The 22335-nt window shown below is 36.3% G+C and overlaps 2 protein-coding genes across 2 annotated transcripts in view; both read left to right on the plus strand.

Moving 5' to 3' along the window:
* Positions 1–104: 104 nt before the first annotated feature.
* Positions 105–7879, plus strand: LOC127440091 (annexin A1-like). The gene is made up of 13 exons (XM_051696478.1): positions 105–192; positions 396–473; positions 1010–1121; positions 1603–1697; positions 1916–2029; positions 2680–2770; positions 2853–2932; positions 4263–4319; positions 5262–5355; positions 6509–6604; positions 6943–7001; positions 7365–7487; positions 7615–7879. The coding sequence occupies exons 1-13, from the start codon at positions 151–153 to the stop codon at positions 7669–7671; spliced, it is 1098 nt and encodes a 365-aa protein (XP_051552438.1). The 5' UTR covers positions 105–150; the 3' UTR covers positions 7672–7879.
* Positions 7880–9063: 1184 nt separating this feature from the next.
* The window catches only part of LOC127436987 (proprotein convertase subtilisin/kexin type 5-like), a 49174-nt gene continuing 35902 nt past the window's right edge, over positions 9064–22335 (plus strand). The window contains exons 1-12 of the mRNA XM_051691546.1: positions 9064–9225; positions 11345–11449; positions 11711–11824; positions 12102–12236; positions 14034–14110; positions 14235–14323; positions 14638–14810; positions 15384–15596; positions 16353–16453; positions 17557–17660; positions 20894–21011; positions 21910–22098. Of these exons, the coding sequence (XP_051547506.1) occupies positions 9064–9225; positions 11345–11449; positions 11711–11824; positions 12102–12236; positions 14034–14110; positions 14235–14323; positions 14638–14810; positions 15384–15596; positions 16353–16453; positions 17557–17660; positions 20894–21011; positions 21910–22098 (1580 nt within the window). The remainder of the gene's footprint in view (positions 9226–11344; positions 11450–11710; positions 11825–12101; positions 12237–14033; positions 14111–14234; positions 14324–14637; positions 14811–15383; positions 15597–16352; positions 16454–17556; positions 17661–20893; positions 21012–21909; positions 22099–22335) is intronic.

Raw genomic sequence — 22335 nt, forward strand, 5'->3', positions numbered from 1 at the left:
TAAAGGTATGTGCAGGAAACATTTTAAATGATAGATTCTTAAGTCCTACCGACAGGTACAACCAGAACTACCTCTTAACCCTCCACCCATTCAAAATCTTTCCTGTGGGTGTAGGTGAGGAATAAAAGGACCGGTTCTGCTCCTAAAAATATGCACTTCGTACCAACTCTTACAGACTTCACAGGGGAACAGGTGAGATTCAGTATCTTTTCATTTCACATCCTTTTGGGGAGCTTGTCTTAATTCATTAAGTCCGAAATGATGCAGTATTTCAAATGCAGTGATTGACAGCATTGATGGTATTGTATTACATATCTAGATTTACATACTGGATCTAGACAATGATTGCATGACTGTTCATAAACTCTTAAGATCAACCTTGTGCATTTGCTTAGCTCTTTATAGCTACAAAGCACAAGATGGCATTCTTCCAGAAATTTCTTGAGGAAATCAGTAATGATGACAGGACCAGGGTAAGCAAAGAATTTATTACTCTATATTTATTGGTGTTTTTGGTGAATGAAATCCGTCAACACAACTTGACCATATTTAATCTCAAAATCTGAATTAATTATATTTTGTAAAAAGAAAATAAATACTTTTTTTGAGACATTAAGAATCTTTTTTGTTTTTTTGTTTGTAACATTATTTTCATGACAGTTAAGAACATTGCCCTCAAAACTGTCATTACCATAATGTGTCCAGGTATTTTACTATGGGTATTTATATACTGTATATACTTTTAATGAAAATAATGTCATGATACAAAATACAAACAAACAAATCTTCATAGTCCTTAATAGTATTTATTTATGTTTTATATTATTATTATTATTATTATTATTATTATTATTATTATTATTTCAGTTATTATTTTAGACTAGTATCGTGGGATGAAATATGACCTGGACAGGTTTGTGATAGGATTTGTGAAATTCATCCCTTTAGTTCTTGGTCTGACATTCAATGGCTATTGCACTTGAATGTCTTCTGCTATATGTTTTATTAGGGTTATAAAGGTGGTCCTGCTGAGACAGCATACTTTGGAACAGTCAAGGCTGATCCTAACTTTAATGCCCAGAATGATGCTGCAAAGTTGAAGAAAGCCATTGAGACCAAAGGTACGGTAGAAATATCATGGGAAATGTGAGTTTAAACACATACAATGTTCTCATGTTCTTGACACTGCAAAAAAAATAAAAAATAAATAAATCTACGGATGAAAGGGGCACTGCTGCATTTGTGTGTTGTTGCAACTGCTGTTGTGCAACAGAGAAAAGATTTGGAGGACACACCACTCCTACTGTACATTTTATAAGATTTAATAGTAATTTGATACAATAAAATACTAGAATACAGGAAATGTGCCATATATGCATTAAGTACGTATCATCCAACATGCAGCCTTTTTGTGACTTGTATCATTAGGCTTATAGTTGTATTGCTCTTAATTATCGGCTTCTTGTACACTGTGCAAAATTGCCCTTTTACAAACCAGGTTCATATCAAGGTACAGTAGAATTACTTTGTGGTTTGTTCATAAACACAGTTGTTCATATAATAAACGGCAGTGATTATGGTTTGTGTTTTGCTCTCGTGAAGGTGTGGATGAAGCCACTATTGTGGAGGTGATGGCAAAAAGGAGCAATGCACAGAGACAACAAATCAAAGCAGCTTATCAGCAGAGTGCAGGAAAAGTAAGAACACGCACCACAGTTTTTTTTTTTTTTTCCTTTTGCCACATCTAGTCAAAAGGTTTGGACACAGCCACTCGTTCTTTTATTTATTTATTTATTTAAATTGTACTATGTTCCATATTTCAGAATAATTTTTAAGTCACTAGGACAATGAAATAATGCAAAACTCTTATTTTTATAATTTGTTAATAGTTTATATATTCTTGTGCTTCATTCAGCCTCTAGCAGATGATTTGAAAAAGGCCCTGAAGTCAGATTTTGAGGAGGTGGTCCTTGCCTTGTTGATGACACCACCTGAGTATGATGCTTTTGAAATGAAAAGAGCCATGAAGGTACAACAATGTCCTTGTCTAGAAATGTATAATACACACTATTATCACAAGGATATGTTATTGGTTCATTCTCAGGAAATGGTGCCATTTGTTCTATATACTGTGTGTGTGTGTGTGTGTGTGTGTGTGTGTGTGTGTGTGTGTGTGTGTGTGTGTGTGTATATATATATATATATATATATATATAGGACATATACAGGAAATATTATTTATTCAATCTATGATTTTTAAACAGAAGTGCAGGGATGAAGACAAATTCTGAATTGTCTCAGAAAATGCATAAAATGTTAAGAAAAAACTATATATACAGTTAAGTTATGACATGCTAATTTTAATAAAATCTAGATTTAGGCATATTATTTTTTAATTCTATTTAAAGCTGTGTCATGGCTGGCTGATATTCCAATGAAAAACAAAAATATATTATTTTATTTAATTTGAAAAGGAATGAAATACATTTACTTTTGCATTATGTAACTGAAAAGAGTTACATTTGTAAATCAAATAATCCAGTCCAGTATCCTTTTAATTAATTAAATCAGTGGAGACACACATTGAGAATGACCTTACACTGTATTTACACAACCATCCAGTGCATGCTGTTTTATACAAAGACTTGAATGACTTAATTGTATTCATTTGATAATCAGAATCTTGGGACAAATGAGGCTGTCTTAAGTGAAATTCTGGGGACCAGATCAAACAAGGAGATCACAGCAATGAAGAATACTTTCAAAGAAGGTAACCAGAAGACCCAAAAGTCATGTTTTCTTTCTTTTCTGCAGATACGAGTATAAGCTGTTTACCTCTTTTTCTTTCACAGTGTATGGAGAGCTGCTGGAGGAAGATATTAAAAGTGAAACTAAAGGACATCTTGAGACTGCATTGGTTGTCCTTTGCAAGGTACAAAAATTACTTTGTGTAGCAGTGTTGAGAAATAACTAAAAGTAGTGATGCTAATAACTACAGTCATGACAACGCTCGGAATGATTTAGCATGTTAATGTGGGTATGACATATTAAAAGGATTTGGTCGCAGTGGACTAGATGAGCTACGCTGCTGCTGCTGCAGAGCAAGTATACAGGCTTGCTACTGCTCGAACACAGACACACACATACGCAGACATACTGAGTTAAGCCTGTGGACATGTTGCTGCTGCACAAGTAGACAAACACAAGACATGCTGCTGTTGTACAATTAGACATACAGTCCCCCAACAAAACAGGAAAACTGCACAAACACATACAAAAAACACAAACCCTCAACAATACAGATCTACCACCAAGACTTTTGTACTGCTGCTGTTCCAAAAAGCCATATGCACCGAATGTATTTGGACAAATGGCGCAACTCAGCTTGATTTGCTAATAGAGTGCAACTCGAAGGACCTATCAGCTTACACATGCGAGCAGATTGGCTTAACAAATCACGTGTGAGCGAGCCAATTGGCTAACAGATAACAAGTTCAAAGAACCTATCAGCTTGTGCCATGTAGAGTATTTTGCATGAACTTTTTCATATTTCAGAAGCGTGACCATTTTTCAGCTGTTTTCAAAATAGTATCGCTTTTCCAATCAGACAAGTCCCTTTTTCAGACAAAACGCAACATGTTCCTATTCATATTGTATTGCGCACACACTTTACTGCAGAGTGAACTGAAGCAACAATCAAATGTGCTGTCCTAAAGTATCATATGCAGCATTTGAAAGTCTGATTCATTCTAGTGAATTGGTTCATGCAAATTAACCAATTAAAAAAAAAAAAAAAAAAAACTCATTGATAAGAGTCTCTGTAAAGCAATTTAGGCCTTGGGTTAATATAAAATATGCTGTATTCTAAATTTATCTTTTGAAGTTTAATGCTGTTACCCTAATCGAAAATTATATATATATATATATATATATATATATATATATATATATGGTTTTTTTTTGTTTTGTTTTTTTTGTTGTTGTTGTTGAGAAATATGCCTCAGATTAAATCAGATTAAAAATCATATCATCGTATAGTTATACTCATTTAAAAAGATATTTCCCCCTTAGGTTTCTTCAATGTAGTTAGCAGCTTAGTGTTAGTAACCAGTAGTGTAGCTAACTACTTTTCTATAAGGGTAGTCTGAATGTAGTTTTAAATTATGAGTAACTTGAAGCCTAGGAAACTACAAATTTAGTGTGTATTTATGTGTATTGACTAGATTGTGAAATATTACAATATCACTGTCTCTTAACTTCAGGCTACCAGGAGTGAAGATTCAAACATTGATGAAGAACTGGCTAAGAGTGATGCAAAGGTAATGATTCTTTAATTCACCTGTGGCAGTTGATCAAAACAGCACAAAACTTCCATTCAGTAACTTGTCTCTTTACATCCAACTCTACAAACTGAAACCAAGCATCTCATAATGACCTACTGTGATCATAGAACTTTTATCAAGACTTACTAAATGGTAAAGGAATATTTCACCCAAACATTCTCATAATTTACTCACCTGCAAACTGGTCAAACTATGACAGTCTTTCCTCTGTGGAACACAAAGATATTTGATTGGAGATATGATGTGAATATATCCATACAATGCAAGTCAATGGGGTCCAAACTTTCAAGCTCCAAAAAAGACATAAAGGCAGTATGAAGGTAATTCATGCGACTCTAATGTTTGAACCCATGTCTTCTGAAGCGATATGATCTAGTTTGGGTGAGAACATACCAAAATTGTACTTCTTTTTCACTATAAACGATCATGATTTAAAGCTCACACTTGCACTTCTTCATGCTTGATGCATGCGCAGAGTGCAAGGAAGTGTAATTGAGCTTCAAATTATGATTGTGCTTAGGAAACTTAAATTTAATAAAGCAGTAGTACCACAACGTTAACTGCAGAAGGCACATATCTCTGACTTTTGTAAATATGGCACAATCTATAATGAGCTTAATGTGCATAGAAAGGAGGTGTGTTTGTGCTAAAAAGTATGACAGTGACTATTAATGATGGTGAATTTAAATAAATATGCATGGTACAGCATTGTTCTAGCACATATAGTCTCTGGTTAAACTGGATTGTGGGTCGTTAGTGAAAAGAATGCAAGTTTTATGTGCTGAAAAACAGCGTGCTAAATTGGCACCACTGTTGAGTGAATTTGCCTCATAATGTGAAATAGGGGCAGTAAAGTGTACATTAGAGTTGAAACATTAAATATAAACTTGCTTTGACTATGGTATGTTGTTGTCTCAGGCTCTGTTTGAGGCAGGAGAGCATCGTGTTGGCACTGTGTGCTCTGTCCTGATTGACGTCCTCACATCCAGGAGCGATGCTCAGTTGTGCAAAAGTAAGTAGAGTTGATTTTCCAACCTAGTCTCATAGAATAAACATTACTATTAATACATTTTTGCAAACTGACTTTATGTGCCCCATTTTCATTGCAGTTTTGTGGTGTAATGAACACTAGAGGTGTTAAAACAACAGTGTGTTTTATTCACTTTTACGCAAATAACAACTACAACAGCTGATTATGACTTTATAAACACTTATTATTCGCACTATTACTCACAAAGTGCTATGTTTTAATATCGAAACACTTTTACTATAACGCATCATTTAAAAAAAACAATACATTTTAACAGTTGTATCACAGACCCACTGACATTTACACACATATTCCAACATGATTAGCTTGCGCAGTAGCTCAGAACTCTAAACTCTGAAGTCTGCTATTCGAGCTTAGCCAAACACACAAGATGACACGTGAGACGAAAGTGTCATAGAAGCGACAAAAAGGAAGTGTTTGCTTCAGAAAATGTGCTTTTCATTTCTCATTTTGTTTTAGGACACTGTCAGTTAGGTTTAGGTGTTAGGGAAGGATGTCTGTGTTGTGTAACTCTCATTTGCTTTTAGGACACTATTGGTTAGGTTTAGGCTAAAGTTTTAGGTTAGGGAGGTACGTTTTACTCATTAAAACCTCTATCTAATATTCACCTTAAAGACCTTGTCTGATTACAACACCATTTCACTCACTTTTGGCGCCCCCCGCTGGACGTTTCACTGGGAAACTGCAGCAAAACATGTAATAAGGCACATAATTTCGTATTGCATACATGTTGCCATGGTCACGTAATGTTCATGAGATCAGGGTGTGGATTTCTCAGAGGTTCATCCTTGAAAACCTCTAAAAAATTCACACACACAAACACACACGCACTGTGACACAGACACACACACATATACATGTATGCATGTTGTTGTTTTCTGAGGTTTTCAAGGATAAGGGGGATGTCAAAAAACCTTCTGTCACACAAGCCTTGTGTTGGCTTTTGCCTAACATAATGCACAATTATTATATGGTTACATTGTTTAGTAACATTGCATTAGTTGCATTTAGTTGAGAACCACTGGTTTAGATATACTGTATTACCATTCTAATAGACAATGTAATTTACATGTTCTTTGAGGCAGTAACAGTGTTATTTCAAATGCTTCTGCAGTTTTTAAGTATTACGGCCAATACAGCAAGCAGAATTTTGCTAAAGCCCTGGAGGGTGAGCTGCATGGAAGCCTTGAGGACTGTCTGATGACTCTAGGTAAGGATTCAAGCCTTCAATTCTATCTGTATGTATGTATGTGGGTGTGGGAGACACTCAGTTGACACATGTTAAATGCTTTAATTACCATCTGAATGAAGGCACTCAACAAAAACATGTTTGAAAGACTATTTAAATGAAAGGAGCTTTTAGAAAAGCCTGTTTTTCCAGCTTTGCATGTTGAAGGCGGGTGCAGTCAGCACTAGTACACAGACTCTTATCACACAAAGATACAAAAGCAACTAAATTAAGTTGTTCGAATTCACATCTTCATTTTTGTACACACAAATACACACACACAAACAACCTCACAATGTTCTGCTTCTTTCATGATGTAGTGAAATCTGCTTGGAACAAACCTGCCTACTTTGCAGAAAAGCTCCACCTGGCTATGAAGGTAAAGTTGCAAAGCAATTCCTGGAATGTAATCCGGTTAATCCATTTTGTTATTAGTATCTGATTTTCTGATTACTCTTTTATCTGCCATAAAAGTGTCTAGGTGTCAAAAACTTTACATTTCTGATGCCAGGGGCATTACATCTGAAAAAGATGTAAAAGTTGCTCAACTGTGTGTTGAAAGTTACCACCAAAACAACTATATCTCGAGCAACAGCATAATCTGTTCTTAAATTTGACAATTTCTGTCATTTTTTTCCACATGTGCTTGGAACCCGATGTTTGTCGTTTGTCGCTATATTTTCAATTATTTATTTCAGAATTTTTCACATGAAGTTTACTGTAATGTGGACTTGCTTTCTAGGGATTAGGAACCAACACTGACACACTGACTAGAATCATTGTGAGCCGTTCAGAAATCGACCTGCTGAAAATTATTCAAGAGTACAAGAGGATATACGGCAAAACCCTTCAAGAAGACATTCTGGTGAGTCTCCATAATTCAGAATGTGTGGTCTGAAAAGCTTTTGTATTAAACTAAGGATTCTCAGATCTCTCATTTTTAAAATCAGCATATCTAAATAAAAAGTGTATTTGTGTGTTTGGTATTACAGAAGGAAACTAGTGGAGACTATGAGAAGATTCTGCTGGCTCTCTGTGGCACTCAATAAACATCTCTTACTCAAATACATCACCTAAAAATGCATGGCAATTCATCAATTCACACATTGTATTCATTACTATGTAAACACAACTTAATATCCCTATGGTGTGGTTTTTTAGAAGTGTTTCATTGGAATATAGGTGAAAAATATCAGTCATTGTGGAACTCATTGTGTATTGTGTTCCTTGACGAATAAATTCAGTTGGACACCGGAATGCTTGTTTTTTTTGGAAATGCTTTATAGTAAAATTCATAATTAATCAATAATAAACATTATACATAACAAGCCATAATAAAGTCAATATATAATGCTTTCAGTCAAATATAAATATTTATGAAATATTTGATGCGTGATCATAGCCGCATAACTTTTCGAACTATTTTAATATTTTGTGTAAAAAGTAAAAACATGAAGCTGTTTCCATTAGGAGCATTTTGTACCTGACCTGACTTTGACCTCATGTTGGTGTAGCTCAATGAAGTCAGGTTGAAACTAGTAGATTACCGCATGAAACTTCAATATATTTTATTATAATAATAATTATAAAAAATATAATTTTATAAAAAAGATGTATTATTATTATTATAATATATATATATATATATATATATATATATATATATATATATATATATATATATATATATATTTAATAGAAATTTATCTAAAAGTAGATTTTCTTAGAAAAACATTTTTGCATTAGATTTATGGTTTAAAAGATCAGGAAGAGCGTACATTCAGTCAAGTGTGTCCTAACTTTTGAATGGTAGTAGATCTATAACATATTTCATACACAGACTAAGGTAATTCAGCATGTATTACATATTAAATAAATGAATAAATAAGAGTCAAGTTCGAAATCATTTCAGATAATAATATGAAATTGAATAAAATGAAGGAATTAATGAATTTAGGACAGAAAAATTAATAAGTTAATTTAATTATGGAGAAGAGAAAATAAGTAAAAATAAAATAACATACTATTTAATAAAATAATCCAATGTGATGCTTATTGTGACTAAACATTTTACAGTGTACATTACCATCTGTCAAGCATTGTCTTAATATTGTTTAAGATAATTTTGTTAATATTGTTATTAATGGCAGGAAGAGCTATTGTACAGTGTTTCCAGTATTTCCTCTTTGCTGTAAGAGCACACAGTGCACCTGTAGAAACTGATAGCACTGTAATTGGAGATGATGAGACACCAGCAGAGAAGCCATCACAGTGGAGTGGAGCTCACACAGTCAAACTAATGTAGATCCTTTAGGAACTATTTTACTGTTATTTATGAAAGTCTAGTCTAGTGTTAAAAATGGCAAATCACTTTTCAGTAAGAACTGTTCAATGAGAAGTCTAATAGTTCTGCATGAAGTGAAGATCTTAACCATCTGAAGATGAGACCAGCAGCTCTTTTTCCATATTTACTTTTTCTTGGGATCGGACTCCAAAGTGTCCAGATGAGATTATACACAAACCGTTGGGCGGTTAAAATAACTTTAGGTGCTGATGTTGCAGATCTTGTTGCAGAAAAATATGGATTTGTGAATATGGGCCAGGTATGTATACTGTAAAACATATTTTGCCATCAAGCATTTAAAATCAAAGAAACTATTTAATATGATGGAATTAAACATTGAGTTACATCGATGAAATTTTAAAGGTCAAAATGAAAAAATATAGCTTTTAAATGTGGCTCTTTCATGTGAAATGTTCACTTTTTACAGAGATAAATTGTTCATTAATGATGTTAGATGTTATTGCATTCATTTTAAGTTTGTACATCCAGTTTGAAATGATTGTTATAAGGCTAAAAAGGCATCATGAATGTAAGCGTGTTGAATATAAGATCTCAGAATTTTAACTGATAGCTTTTAATCACAAAAGTTATTATTATTAATATTATTTATTATTACCATATTCATATAAAATGATATTTACTACAAGGTACTACAAAAGGGTACAACCACGGTTCACTTTTGGGTAATTGTTTTGTGGTGTACCTCAAAACATAGTGAGCTGCCTACCTAGACAGTATTTTTTATCATAGGCATAATCTGAGTCAGCTCATCTTAAAAATGTTGTTTAGGTAGGCTGCTCACTAGGTTTTGAGACTGTTTTGTGCTTTTGTCACACATGAAACTGGTGCATATATTGGTCAATATTCACCATACATGTTTCTGATTTGCTGTGATATTGTTAATTTGTTTATTTTGTGTTCTTCACTACTCCTTCGTAAATTCTGATTTTGAATTTTTTATTTTTTTCCCCAAACTAGCCTATCATTCTTACAAAATCCATGTCTCTGGGTCACTGGCTCTTGTATAATAAATGTGTTTAACCATGCAAGTCGAGCTCCTAACCCTGATGGGGATCTTATGCCATACTTCAGTTAGTTAACCAACTGCCACACTTCCTGTGTACACTAAAAGAGAAAAAAGTCATGAATAAACTTAGTACACAAATAAATATAACAACTGCTGAATATTACCTATTTAGTGAGTAACTCAGAGACAGTTCAATGAGATGAGAGATTAATGGAGATTTTTTTAATGTCATTTGTTTTAAATAAATATTCTGGGTTCAATGCATCAAAAGAAAGGCCTAAATGTGAATGTAAAAGTTTTCTGTGGTACAACGTAAGATGCTGACATGTGTTCACATATATTCAAATAAAATGTTAACTATCATCCACTGCAGACCAAAGTTGGATTCAAGGCCCAGATCAATTATACCTCCAAGACCCAGACTAATACTAATACCAGTACCACTAAGAATCAGAACAATACTGTACCAGACCCCCTAAGACCCAGACCAATACCAGACCCACTAGGACCCAGACAAATATTAAACCCCCCAAGATCCAGAACAATGCTAGACTCCCCAAGACCCAGACAATACCAGACCCACTAAGACACAGACCAATACCAGAACCACTAAGACCCAGACCAATATTAGATCCCTCAAGACCCAGATAAATACCAGACCCACTTAGATTTAGACAACACTAGAGCTCCTAGGACCCAGACCATTACCAGACTCATCAAGACCCAGACCAATTCCAGACCCACCAAGACCCAGAACAATATTAGTCCCCCTAAGACCCAGACAAATACCAGACCCCCTATAACCCAGACCAATACCAGACCAACTTAGATTTAGACAACACTAGAGCTCCTAGGACCCAGACCATTACCAGACTCATCAAGACCCAGACCAATTCCAGACCCAGACCAATAGTAGACTCCCCAAGTCACAGGCCAACACCAGACCCCCTAAGACCCTGACAAATATTTGACCACTCAAAGACCCAGACCAAGACCTGTTTGTCCAAGAACTAGTAAGAGCAAGATCATTAGATCAAGACACCAACTCTGCTGTGGGCACTATTTAGTTCTGTTTAAATCTGGTTTGTCTTTGGCCAACATCATAATGTCATGCCACAGGGTGTCAAAGAGTAATCCATAGCCAAAATTTAAACTCAGCTGAGTTGTGCACTAGTATCTCAGGTTGCCTCTAATGGTAAGTCTATCGGCAGTGTACGATAACCCTTTTGCTGTTTCAAAGGCATGCATCAGGGATAGATGCATAATTTATATCTCTGTCAGTCATGGTTGAGCAGTGGCTGAGTTGTGGCATGTCTATAAAATACAAGACAATCCTCTTCTCTATTTGCAGATAGGTGGGCTGGAGGACCATTACCAGTTCCTGCACAGCAGAACTATCAAACGATCCACTGTTAAAAGCAGAGGAAACCACAGTCTCATTGCCACAGAGACCAAGGTACAAGGATCATACTCAAGGCACTGTGATGCCACTGAATAGTTAATATGTTAAACTACACCACCTCATTAACACCACACACACTTACCAAAACAGATTAAAGCAGCGGAACACCAAACCACATGGCTGCATGCTTAAACTTGCTTAAAACTAAATGATAAAAAATAATGACGCTTGCTCAATTATTCATTTACTTTACTGTGGTTTGTGAAGCATGTTATGTATACAGTAGAACGTCATAAATATGTTCTAATGTTAAAGGTGGAGTGGATCCAACAACAGATGGTGCAGAAGAGAGTGAAAAGGACAGACACAATGGGCCAAACCCACACCACCAGCTTCAATGACCCCAAGTGGGACAGCATGTGGTACATTGTTAGTATGCTACACGTCACAACCAGCTATTTTAAGGGCCTTTCCATTCAAATAAGACATTAATAAACTGACCAAAACTGAAGAACAAAAGCAATTGGTTGTTTCTTAAACTTTAGGCACTTTTGGACTTATAGAAATTAAACTCCCTTTAAGCTTTTCAGATGCATCCATTCCAAAAGAATACAATTTCTTAATGAAATATTCTAATGCTCATAAAAATTGATATTTGTCACATATTTTGAAAAAAGATGTATTGTATGTATCATTTGTTCTTTAGCACTGTGATCACAACTGCTTGACAGACATGAACATAAAGGGAGCCTGGAGCAGAGGGTACACAGGGAAAGGAGTTGTGGTCTCCATTCTGGATGATGGAATAGAAAGACAGCATCCAGACCTCAAGCAGAACTACGTGAGTGCTTTGACATAAAGAGAATAAATAATTTAATGAAATTGAAAAATAAACATCAGTTTAAGATTACTGCAGTGAGTTTCAATTAGTTGTTGACCGAAGTATTTCTTTAGCTGATGCCAGTATTTAGACAGTAGATAGCCGATATAAAGTACTGTACATAAATACCACATAAAGCAATCTAACGATAGCAAATAAGACGTATACAAAACTGAAAAAACAAAAACAAAAACAAAAACATTATTGTACATAATATTTACAAATACAAAATAAAAGTCCTGCAACCTGTCATAGTGACTTTATAAGATCAGCGTTTTGATCAGAGACCTTCATTTTCCAGACGCACTAAGACTCAGACAATTCATGTCCCCCTAGAACCCAAACAAACACCAGACCCTCTAAGACTCAGACAAATGTTTGACCACCAAAGACCCAGGCCAATACTAGACCCACTGAGACCCAGACCAAATTCCTTTTTATTTAAATTTTATTTTATATATATATATATATATATATATATATATACTTACCTGCAGAAGGTATAATGTATTTTATATATATATATATTTGTAATACTGTATATATAATAGGTATGCTTTCAGTAAAGTGACAAAAGTAATGTCACTATAAAAAGCAAATATCAAAAAGATTTTTAAAATACAAAATAACACCCATTCAATGTAAATTTTGAGATATTACGAAAAACACTTGTAAAGCTACAAGGTTGAAATATATAAACTCTCTCAAGAAAGAAAATCAGTTTGTATGTTGATCACACATGTAGACAAACTTCTTGGGTGTGTTTAAAGAAAAAAATCAAACTGATTCTATACTGGACTCTATTCAATAAACTTTAATGTTTGTGAATATTATTTGGAGACTTATTTTATAAATAACTTCCATTGTTTAAGTTTGACTTGTAATGTATTGTATGTTTCAAGTTTATGTCATGGCTGTTTATAAGAAGATATTGCTTTTGCAACTTTACTTAAAGTAGGCAAAGACCACTTATAATATGATCGTGCCATAAAGCCTTTTGACTGTTGACACTATGCTGCTTTTGCATGACAGCACTTATACAGTTAACTTTATTAGCTTCTGCTGCATTAAAGTTGGATGTTGCTTGTGTTATAATGCATTATACGCTTAAGTATAACTATGAATAGGGAAAGTCTTATAATTTATTATAACTGTTGTAATAATTATATATGAGAAGTTAAAGCTTGTTATAAGGTGTATTATGAGACATTATGAATGCAGTATAATGCATGTATAATGCCTTTACAATGCATTATAAACATGGGTTTTAGAGAAAGTGTTACCAAATTAAATTTTCAGCATTTTTTTTTCAAGCTATATAACAGTGTGACAGACTTTTTCTATTTCTATGACATTACTTTGCTTCTGCCTGTGACCACCCATGTGTGTATAAAGGATATTTATCTGTCTGTTGGAATAATATTTACAAATTGAAAATATTTCAAATATTTCAAAAATATTTTCAAAATTGATAAATAAATAAGCTGAAAACAGAAAATGTGCATTATCCATTCACATGCCTGATGATACATTTTGAAACTGACATCAGAGAGAACTGACACGTCTGTTATTGGCCAATGCAATAATCTCAAAATGGCTAAATATTGTCTTATAAATCACCCTGGCTATCAAGTCTATCAATAAATTTGATAATTTAATATTGTACGTTAATATTGTGAGACATACATACTGTGCAGCCCTGTTCATGTTGTCGGTATGCTAACAGATGTTATTAATGTGTCATTCTATCTACATAAGGATGCACGAGCCAGCTATGATGTTAATGGCAATGACCCTGATCCCACACCGCGTTACGATGCCACCAATGAAAATAAGTCAGTCCATTTCCATTGACCCACTACAGTCTCATACTTTCACATCTGTATACATTTAAACCCACAATAATCTGATAATAAGAACAAAAAGAAGGATTTTCCTTTCTTTCTGTTTTCTCTAAAGACATGGGACGAGATGTGCTGGTGTGGTGGCTGCCTCCGCAAACAATTCCCTCTGCATAGTCGGAATTGCATTCAATGCTAAAATTGGTGGTAGGTTATCAGAAGTTTTTATGTTTTTGTATGTGCATCTGGACACAGTGGAGATCTATGGTATACTAGTGCTGTTAACTGCATACTACACAGAAAAATAGTGTGTGAAACAGTATGCTGTATTCAACAATAATAATTTCAAACAGTGATGTGCTATATTGTTGCTACACGTTGCATTTTTATTCAGTAGTGGCGTCCAGTTATAAAAAAAATAATAATTATAGATCACATCTAATTTTCCACAACTAATGTTTTCTGGAGTTTTTATGTCTACTGAAATTTTTGGACCTAATCCCTTTTCCCTGCACATGTAGGTGTGCGTATGTTGGATGGTGATATGACTGATATGGTGGAAGCTCAATCGCTGAGTCTGAGACAGCAGTACATTGACATCTATAGCTCCAGCTGGGGGCCAGATGATGATGGCAGGACAGTAGATGGCCCTGGACCTCTTGCCCGACTTGCTCTGGAGAATGGCATCCGCAAAGTTAGTGTGTGTCTGTGTTTGTCTGTGTGCAACACCATTGGGTAAGACCCCCAGCCAACCCCCACCCCCACCCCCCATCTCTGACACTGGGTAGCAAATATTACTTGCTACTAATTGTTTCTATGGGTCAAGAAGTCTTCCTCCAGGGGGTTAAATCCTATTCATTTTCTCCAAAGTGTAAATGAATTTTAACTTTTTGCTTCAAATTGAAGTTTGTCATGTTTTATAATGTCATCTCTGTGCTGGTTGGTTTGGTTCAAGGCTTGGAGCTCTTTGAGAGTTTTTTAAAATACCTATTGATAAAATGAAAAATACTTCCAGAACCAAGGCCACTGAAAAGTGGACAGTCTGCTGTGCTTTCTTAGAGACAACTTCTCTGACCATTAATCAAACTCATTTTCAGGGCATCTTCTTTCATACTAATTGTCATTCCACCTGCTTATTCTATTCCTATGGTGCATGTCCATTCAATATTGCTGTAATTGCTTGCTGCTATACTCACACAGAGGTTCAAGTAAAATTCCAAACAACTAAGAACAATCCATACAGGAAGTGTTGCTCTTTGCTACTCAGGGCAGAAAGGGTCGTGGCTCGATCTTTGTGTGGGCTTCTGGTAATGGGGGACAAAGTCAAGACCACTGCTCATGTGATGGTTACACCAACAGCATTTACACCATTTCTGTGGGCAGTACCACTCAGAGTGGTCGAAAGCCGTGGTACTTGGAAGAGTGCACATCCACACTCGCCACCACCTACAGCAGTGGAGACAGCCATAGCCTGGGCATCGTGAGTGATTCTTCAATTATGGGCATTTTTTGATTTGTTGGAATCTTCATTTTGTGTTTTTTCTGTGGTAAAACATTTATCACATGTCCTGGAATTAACATCTTGTCATGGTCTTGATCTATAAATGCATTTTGGCAGCATGTGTGATGGTAATGACATTTCTTTAGTTTTAGTGGAAAATGTAGATAAGTCTTGGACTTGCTAACAGAACAAGATAGCGCTCAGTCATTTAACTTTAATGTTATTAATTAAATAAAAATGAATCACTTCTGAAATTAAAATTCTCAAATAATAACCAATTTGGTAATGACACCTAATAACCCTATCTCTCAGATCATAAAGCAAAAATCGAAAAATGAATTGCTGCTCTGGCAGAGATCTCATTTCCATCAACCAAAAAAGAAACTTGTTGGGGAAAACTCAATTGTTTTTTTAAAATGCTTAGCGTGATGATAATGACAGCATTATTGGGGACAGCAATTCTTTGTTATAAAAAAAAAAAAAAAAAAAATATCTTTTTTTTTTTAAAGTTCTTAGGAAAATGGGGGACGTAGAAATGTCTTTATTTTAACACTTTTTACACATTTATTAGAAGGAAAGTTAAAAAGACTTGGTAGGGGCTTTAAGCTAGCTTCAAGCTATTAAAATTTCTCCTTTAAAACTATTATATAGTATTAAAAAATAATAATAATAATCAACCAAGAGGACAGAAAAGTTCCCAAAACTGAAGAATCACCTACATATGTGTGTTTACAGGTGACGACAGATTTGAGGCAGCGTTGCACTGATGAGCACTCGGGCACCTCAGCATCAGCACCCATGGCTGCAGGAATTATTGCCCTTGTACTGGAGGCAAAGTAAGTGGTCACTTCTGTTTTATTTGCTCACTGTGTGTTAAGAGCTAGATGTGGTCATCTATCCGTTAGATCTGGCAAACACTTTATAGTCACATCAAGGGTGGTTGTCTGGAGGTCTGCCAGCATTACCTGGCAAGTGTAAAACGTTTATCATGGCTCAACTGAATGCAAATAGAAAGTGTTAACTCTCTCTATTAGTGCTCAGTTCTTTATCTATCCTAATTTCAAAACTCTGAGATAATTTTTGGCCACTTTTGTTGTTTCAGATTTCAGCCAGAAACAAGAATACCAAGTAAAAACAAATTTTAAGGCTCAAATACTGTAATTTGTTCAAATCCCATTTTTGGTGTTTGGGGATATTTGTAGTGGTGTAGTCTTGTTGGTAACGACAAGACAACACCACTCTGGAGCTGCAGGTAAAATTATACTTAAGACTTAATTGCTGTTCGGGTCAAATTTGACCCGCCATATAAAAATAAATGGGTGATACAATAACACACAGCATTTAAACAATAAAAATAAATAAGAAATATGCCACTTTGCAGAACACAAACACACACACACACATGTTGGTGTGGCTGTCATTATGAGGACTCTCCATAGATATAATGATTTTTATACTGTATGAACTAACGATTATATCCCCTACCCCTAACCCTTCCCTTAAACCTAACCCTCACAAAAAACGTTCTGCATTTTTACATTTTCCAAAAAAACATAGTTTAGTAAGTTTTTTTTTAAGTGATTTGAATTATAGGGACACTAGAAATGTCCTCATAAACCACATTTATACCATAATACCCTTGTAATGAACAGTTTGTAACCTAAAAAAAATGTCCTCGTAAACCACCCAAACCCGTGCACACACACACACACACACACACACACACACACACACACACACACACACACAAAATGCTTACTCAATGTCTTTTTTGTTTGTAACATAATGGTCAGGGTTGACTGTAAGCATTTGGCATCTCAAAATAAAAATCTCAAAATCTGACACATCAACACAAATAATAGTTTTTTTTTTAAAATGCCACAATTTGACAAATAATTGTCTTCAACGTATTTCTTTGACATTTGTCATTTGTCCTCAGTCCATCTCTAAACTGGAGGGATGTTCAGCACATCATAGTGAAAACGTCACGTCGTGGTCACCTGAGCGCCCCAGACTGGCAGAGCAATGGAGCTGGATATGATGGTAGACAAAAATGATCTTATATTTTTAACATCACTGGTTTTATATCATTTAACACATATTAACTGTGTGTAACAGATGTATGAAATATTCCTAAACCACAAATAGACTTCCAAGTTGAATGAAGAATAAAAAGTGAAGACAGTTGAGTTTATGATGTGTACAGTATAATCAGTTGCATACTGTTTATTGACTTGCCTGTTCAGACCATTTTCATTCACTGTATCTCAAATAGTCCCATCCTAAATAGTATGCAAGATTAGAATTATTGTACAGTATATTCAAAGTCATAGTATGTTGAAAAGAATAAGCTGAAGTTGCATGGCAGAGAACACCTGTATAGGTCAGAAAAAGCTCCAGAGAGATGGAGATGAGAGATGTAACAGGTGTTTAAATGTTTCTCTTCATCTTGCAGCAAGTACCATTACACAAAAAATGTTTGCTATTTCTGCAGTTCTTGTCAAATGTGTTGTAGTATGACATATGACGGAGCACCACGATATGAAAGGCTGCAAACCTGAATCGCTCCAACGTTATGCGCTTGCAACTTTGACAGCTTTGTTGTTTATAAATAGGTGCAATAGTTTTATCGCATCGCTCTCTTAACACAGGCGCAGTACAATGACATTCACATGATGAAAAAAATGCATCCACTTCGCGCGCTCACACCAAATTCAACAGGCGCTGCTGCACGAGAGAGGGAGAGGGATGCGCAAAAGCTGATTTCATGTATTCACGCAGATTTTGGAATAAATACAAAGAGAATACTCAGAATCCCACACAGAATTTCAGGAACTGTCAATTATTTTCAATGGCAGTATATATATATATACAGGTGCATCTCAATAAATTAGAATGTCGTGGAAAAGTTCATTTATTTCAGTAATTCAACTCAAATTGTGAAACTCGTGTATTAAATAAATTCAATGCACACAGACTGAAGTAGTTTAAGTCTTTGGTTCTTTTAATTGTGATGATTTTGGCTCACATTTAACAAAAACCCACCAATTCACTATCTCAAAAAATTAGAATACATCATAAGACCGATAAAAAAAAACATTTTTAGTGAATTGTTGGCCTTCTGGAAAGTATGTTCATTTACTGTATATGTACTCAATACTTGGTAGGGGCTCCTTTTGCTTTAATTACTGCCTCAATTCGGCGTGGCATGGAGGTGATCAGTTTGTGGCACTGCTGAGGTGGTATGGAAGCCCAGGTGTCTTTGACAGTGGCCTTCAGCTCATCTGCATTTTTTGGTCTCTTGTTTCTCATTTTCCTCTTAACAATACCCCATAGATTCTTTATGGGGTTCAGGTCTGGTGAGTTTGCTGGCCAGTCAAGCACACCAACACCATGGTCATTTAACCAACTTTTGGTGCTTTTGGCAGTGTGGGCAGGTGCCAAATCCTGCTGGAAAATGAAATCAGCATCTTTCAGCAGAAGGAAGCATGAAGTGCTCCAAAATTTCTTGGTAAACGGGTGCAGTGACTTTGGTTTTCAAAAAACACAATGGACCAACACCAGCAGATGACATTGCACCCCAAATCATCACAGACTGTGGAAACTTAACACTGTACTTCAAGCAACTTGGACTATGAGCTTCTCCACCCTTCCTCCAGACTCTAGGACCTTGGTTTCCAAATGAAATACAAAACTTGCTCTCATCTGAAAAGAGGACTTTGGACCACTGGGCAACAGTCCAGTTCTTCTTCTCCTTAGCCCAGGTAAGACGCCTCTGACGTTGTCTGTGGTTCAGGAGTGGCCTAACAAGAGGAATACGACAACTGTAGCCAAATTTCTTGACATGTCTGTGTGTGGTGGCTCTTGATGCCTTGACCCCAGCCTCAGTCCATTCCTTGTGAAGTTCACCCAAATTCTTGAATCGATTTTGCTTGACAATTCTCATAAGGCTGCGGTTCTCTCGGTTGGTTGTGCATCTTTTTCTTCCACACTTTTTCCTTCCACTCAACTTTCTGTTAACATGCTTGGATACAGCACTCTGTGAACAGCCAGCTTCTTTGGCAATGAATGTTTGTGGCTTACCCTCCTTGTGAAGGGTGTCAATGATTGTCTTCTGGACAACTGTCAGATCAGCAGTCTTCCCCATGATTGTGTAGCCTAGTGAACCAAACTGAGAGACCATTTTGAAGGCTCAGGAAACCTTTGCAGGTGTTTTGAGTTGATTAGCTGATTGGCATGTCACCATATTCTAATTTTTTGAGATAGTGAATTGGTGGGTTTTTGTTAAATGTGAGCCAAAATCATCACAATTAAAAGAACCAAAGACTTAAACTACTTCAGTCTGTGTGCATTGAATTTATTTAATACACGAGTTTCACAATTTGAGTTGAATTACTGAAATAAATGAACTTTTCCACGACATTCTAATTTATTGAGATGCACCTGTATATATATATATATATATATATATATTTAAAATAAGTGCTTCAGGCATATGCTGAATCACAAATAAACCTGGTATTTTTATCATTATAAAGGTTTCAATCAGGCAGCTTGTCCGGTCGGGCAAGTAAAATTCTCTTCCCCTTGCAAAAATCCACTTGTCCCGGACAAGCGGACAAGCGTTAATGTCGAGCCCTGGCTTATGTGAGAAAATGAGTTGCGTTCAATAAACATACTGTTCCGACTTGCTCTGTTTTCGACATTTTATTGTCAATTATCCTAATTTTAGTGTATGAATATCGCGGTGTCGCGTCAAGCCTGGTGTGGACAGACAGAATGCTTGTCACTGGAAACTTAAAGTGTCGCGTCTGGTTAGGACAAGGTGTAAATCGGTACTGTCTCTTTAAGAGAAAGTGCTTACGTGAGCTTCCACTAGCAAGTGTTTATAGTTGAATGAGCCCAGTGCACATTAATGAGAGAGAATGGCTGTTTTACATCAGATCCTGTCCACTGAGATAACTTGATTTGGCCAGTTTCAGCACAGACCCAGCCTTCACTGCCTTTGATATCCCAAAATCCTCTGTGTGTGGTTCACTGGTTGTTTGAAAGAATAAACATGGCTGCAGGTAATTTACAAATGTCATTGACTGGCTGGGCAGTGAGACATCAGAGCAGGTGCCTAAGCTTTTGGACGCAGCCAGTATGTGAATTGGGAAACAGCCATTACACAGCCATCACCATGCACTCAATGTAATACACTCAGGCAATAAAGTGTTCTCATTGTCTGCTTGGTGGCCAATTTCTTATACAGTTTATCATTGGCTTTTGTGCAGTTAGTCACCTTTATGGGTTTGGGTTGATGGATGCTGAGGCCATGGTAAAAGAGGCGGAGACCTGGAGGCAGGTGCCTGCACAACACGTGTGTGAGGAGAACTCAGTCCAGAATGGCAGGTGATATAATCACTGTCATATTCATATATCATATTCTTTTTTTTATTGATTATTGTTCAATTATGATTCAAACTGCTGTAGATCACATATATGCATACTTTCTTAGTACTGTGGTGGAACCATAGTATGGTGATGCTATCAGATGGTAATTACATGGAACTCTTATGCAGCCTACCATGTTTGGTGGGGTGATCTAAAAAAAAAAAGAAAAAGAAAAAAGGGAGATCTGGTGCTCCCACAATGAATGGGGCTATATGAAGGAAAGGTGGTGATGAAAGGGTAAGGTCCATGTGTAATAGGCGGGGGCCAGCAGCCGCAACGTGCTCCCCTGCTGGATCAAGGCATGAGGGGTGGCAGCTTCTCTGATCGACTTGGCTTCCCTGGGGCTGCTGCTTTCGCGGGGAAGGGTGGCCCAGCATCCTGACCCGGCATCGCATCTATTTCAAACCGGAGGTGTGGGTCTTGTGACACATCTAACATACACCGGACTCTCCCTGCTCCGTTCTTGGACCTAGGAGGATGTCAGTACGTGCACACGAGGAGGTGTGCGTTCTACGTTCTTATGGAAGTGGTGATGAGGCTATATTCACATCAGGTGCGCCTCATCATCCGCTGCCCAAAGAGGCTTATTAAATTGCACTACTTTTCTCTCCTGTCCACTCTCGTTGTGAGCCTGGCTGATGGATCGCCTTCAGAGGAGGGGCAATGATAACGAGAGGGAGGGGCGGGTCTTTCTTATGTATGAAGGTGTTTCTATGGTATTCCAAGGTACAAAGAATACCATGGTATTAGCATGGTACATGTCCAAAACACCATGGTATTTTTGGGCATTTTCTTGTTATTGTAAGTGTTATTTGCTTAAGAAGTCACTGACCCAAATTCTCTCCATCATTGTCAGGATCATTAGCCCAGAGAGAGTGTTGAGATCAGTGTTGAAGTCCTCAGGCTGCTCTGCTCAGCGTCTGCAGCATGTGATCTCTCTGGAACATGTCATTGTACGTGTCACAATCACACATCCTCACCGTGGAGACCTGTCAATCATGCTGACATCACCATCTGGAACCAGATCTCAGCTGCTCACAAACAGGTACGAATACACTGAGCTAACTCAACCATAAAGAGTCATAACAAGAATAATAAATACATAATTAATTGAAATACATAACATTGTCAGGGGAGTTGACAAACCTGAGTTTGCTTAAATGTTCAGCATATTGCAGTAAACTCCTATTTCACCCAAAAATATCCTCAGCAACTCTTACCTTACTTAGTAATAACACTGTAACATATGTCAACCCTCTTGTTCTTTTAGAAGTTAATTGGT

This window comes from Myxocyprinus asiaticus, chromosome 4 (assembly GCF_019703515.2).
Source record: "Myxocyprinus asiaticus isolate MX2 ecotype Aquarium Trade chromosome 4, UBuf_Myxa_2, whole genome shotgun sequence".
Taxonomy (NCBI): domain Eukaryota; kingdom Metazoa; phylum Chordata; class Actinopteri; order Cypriniformes; family Catostomidae; genus Myxocyprinus; species Myxocyprinus asiaticus.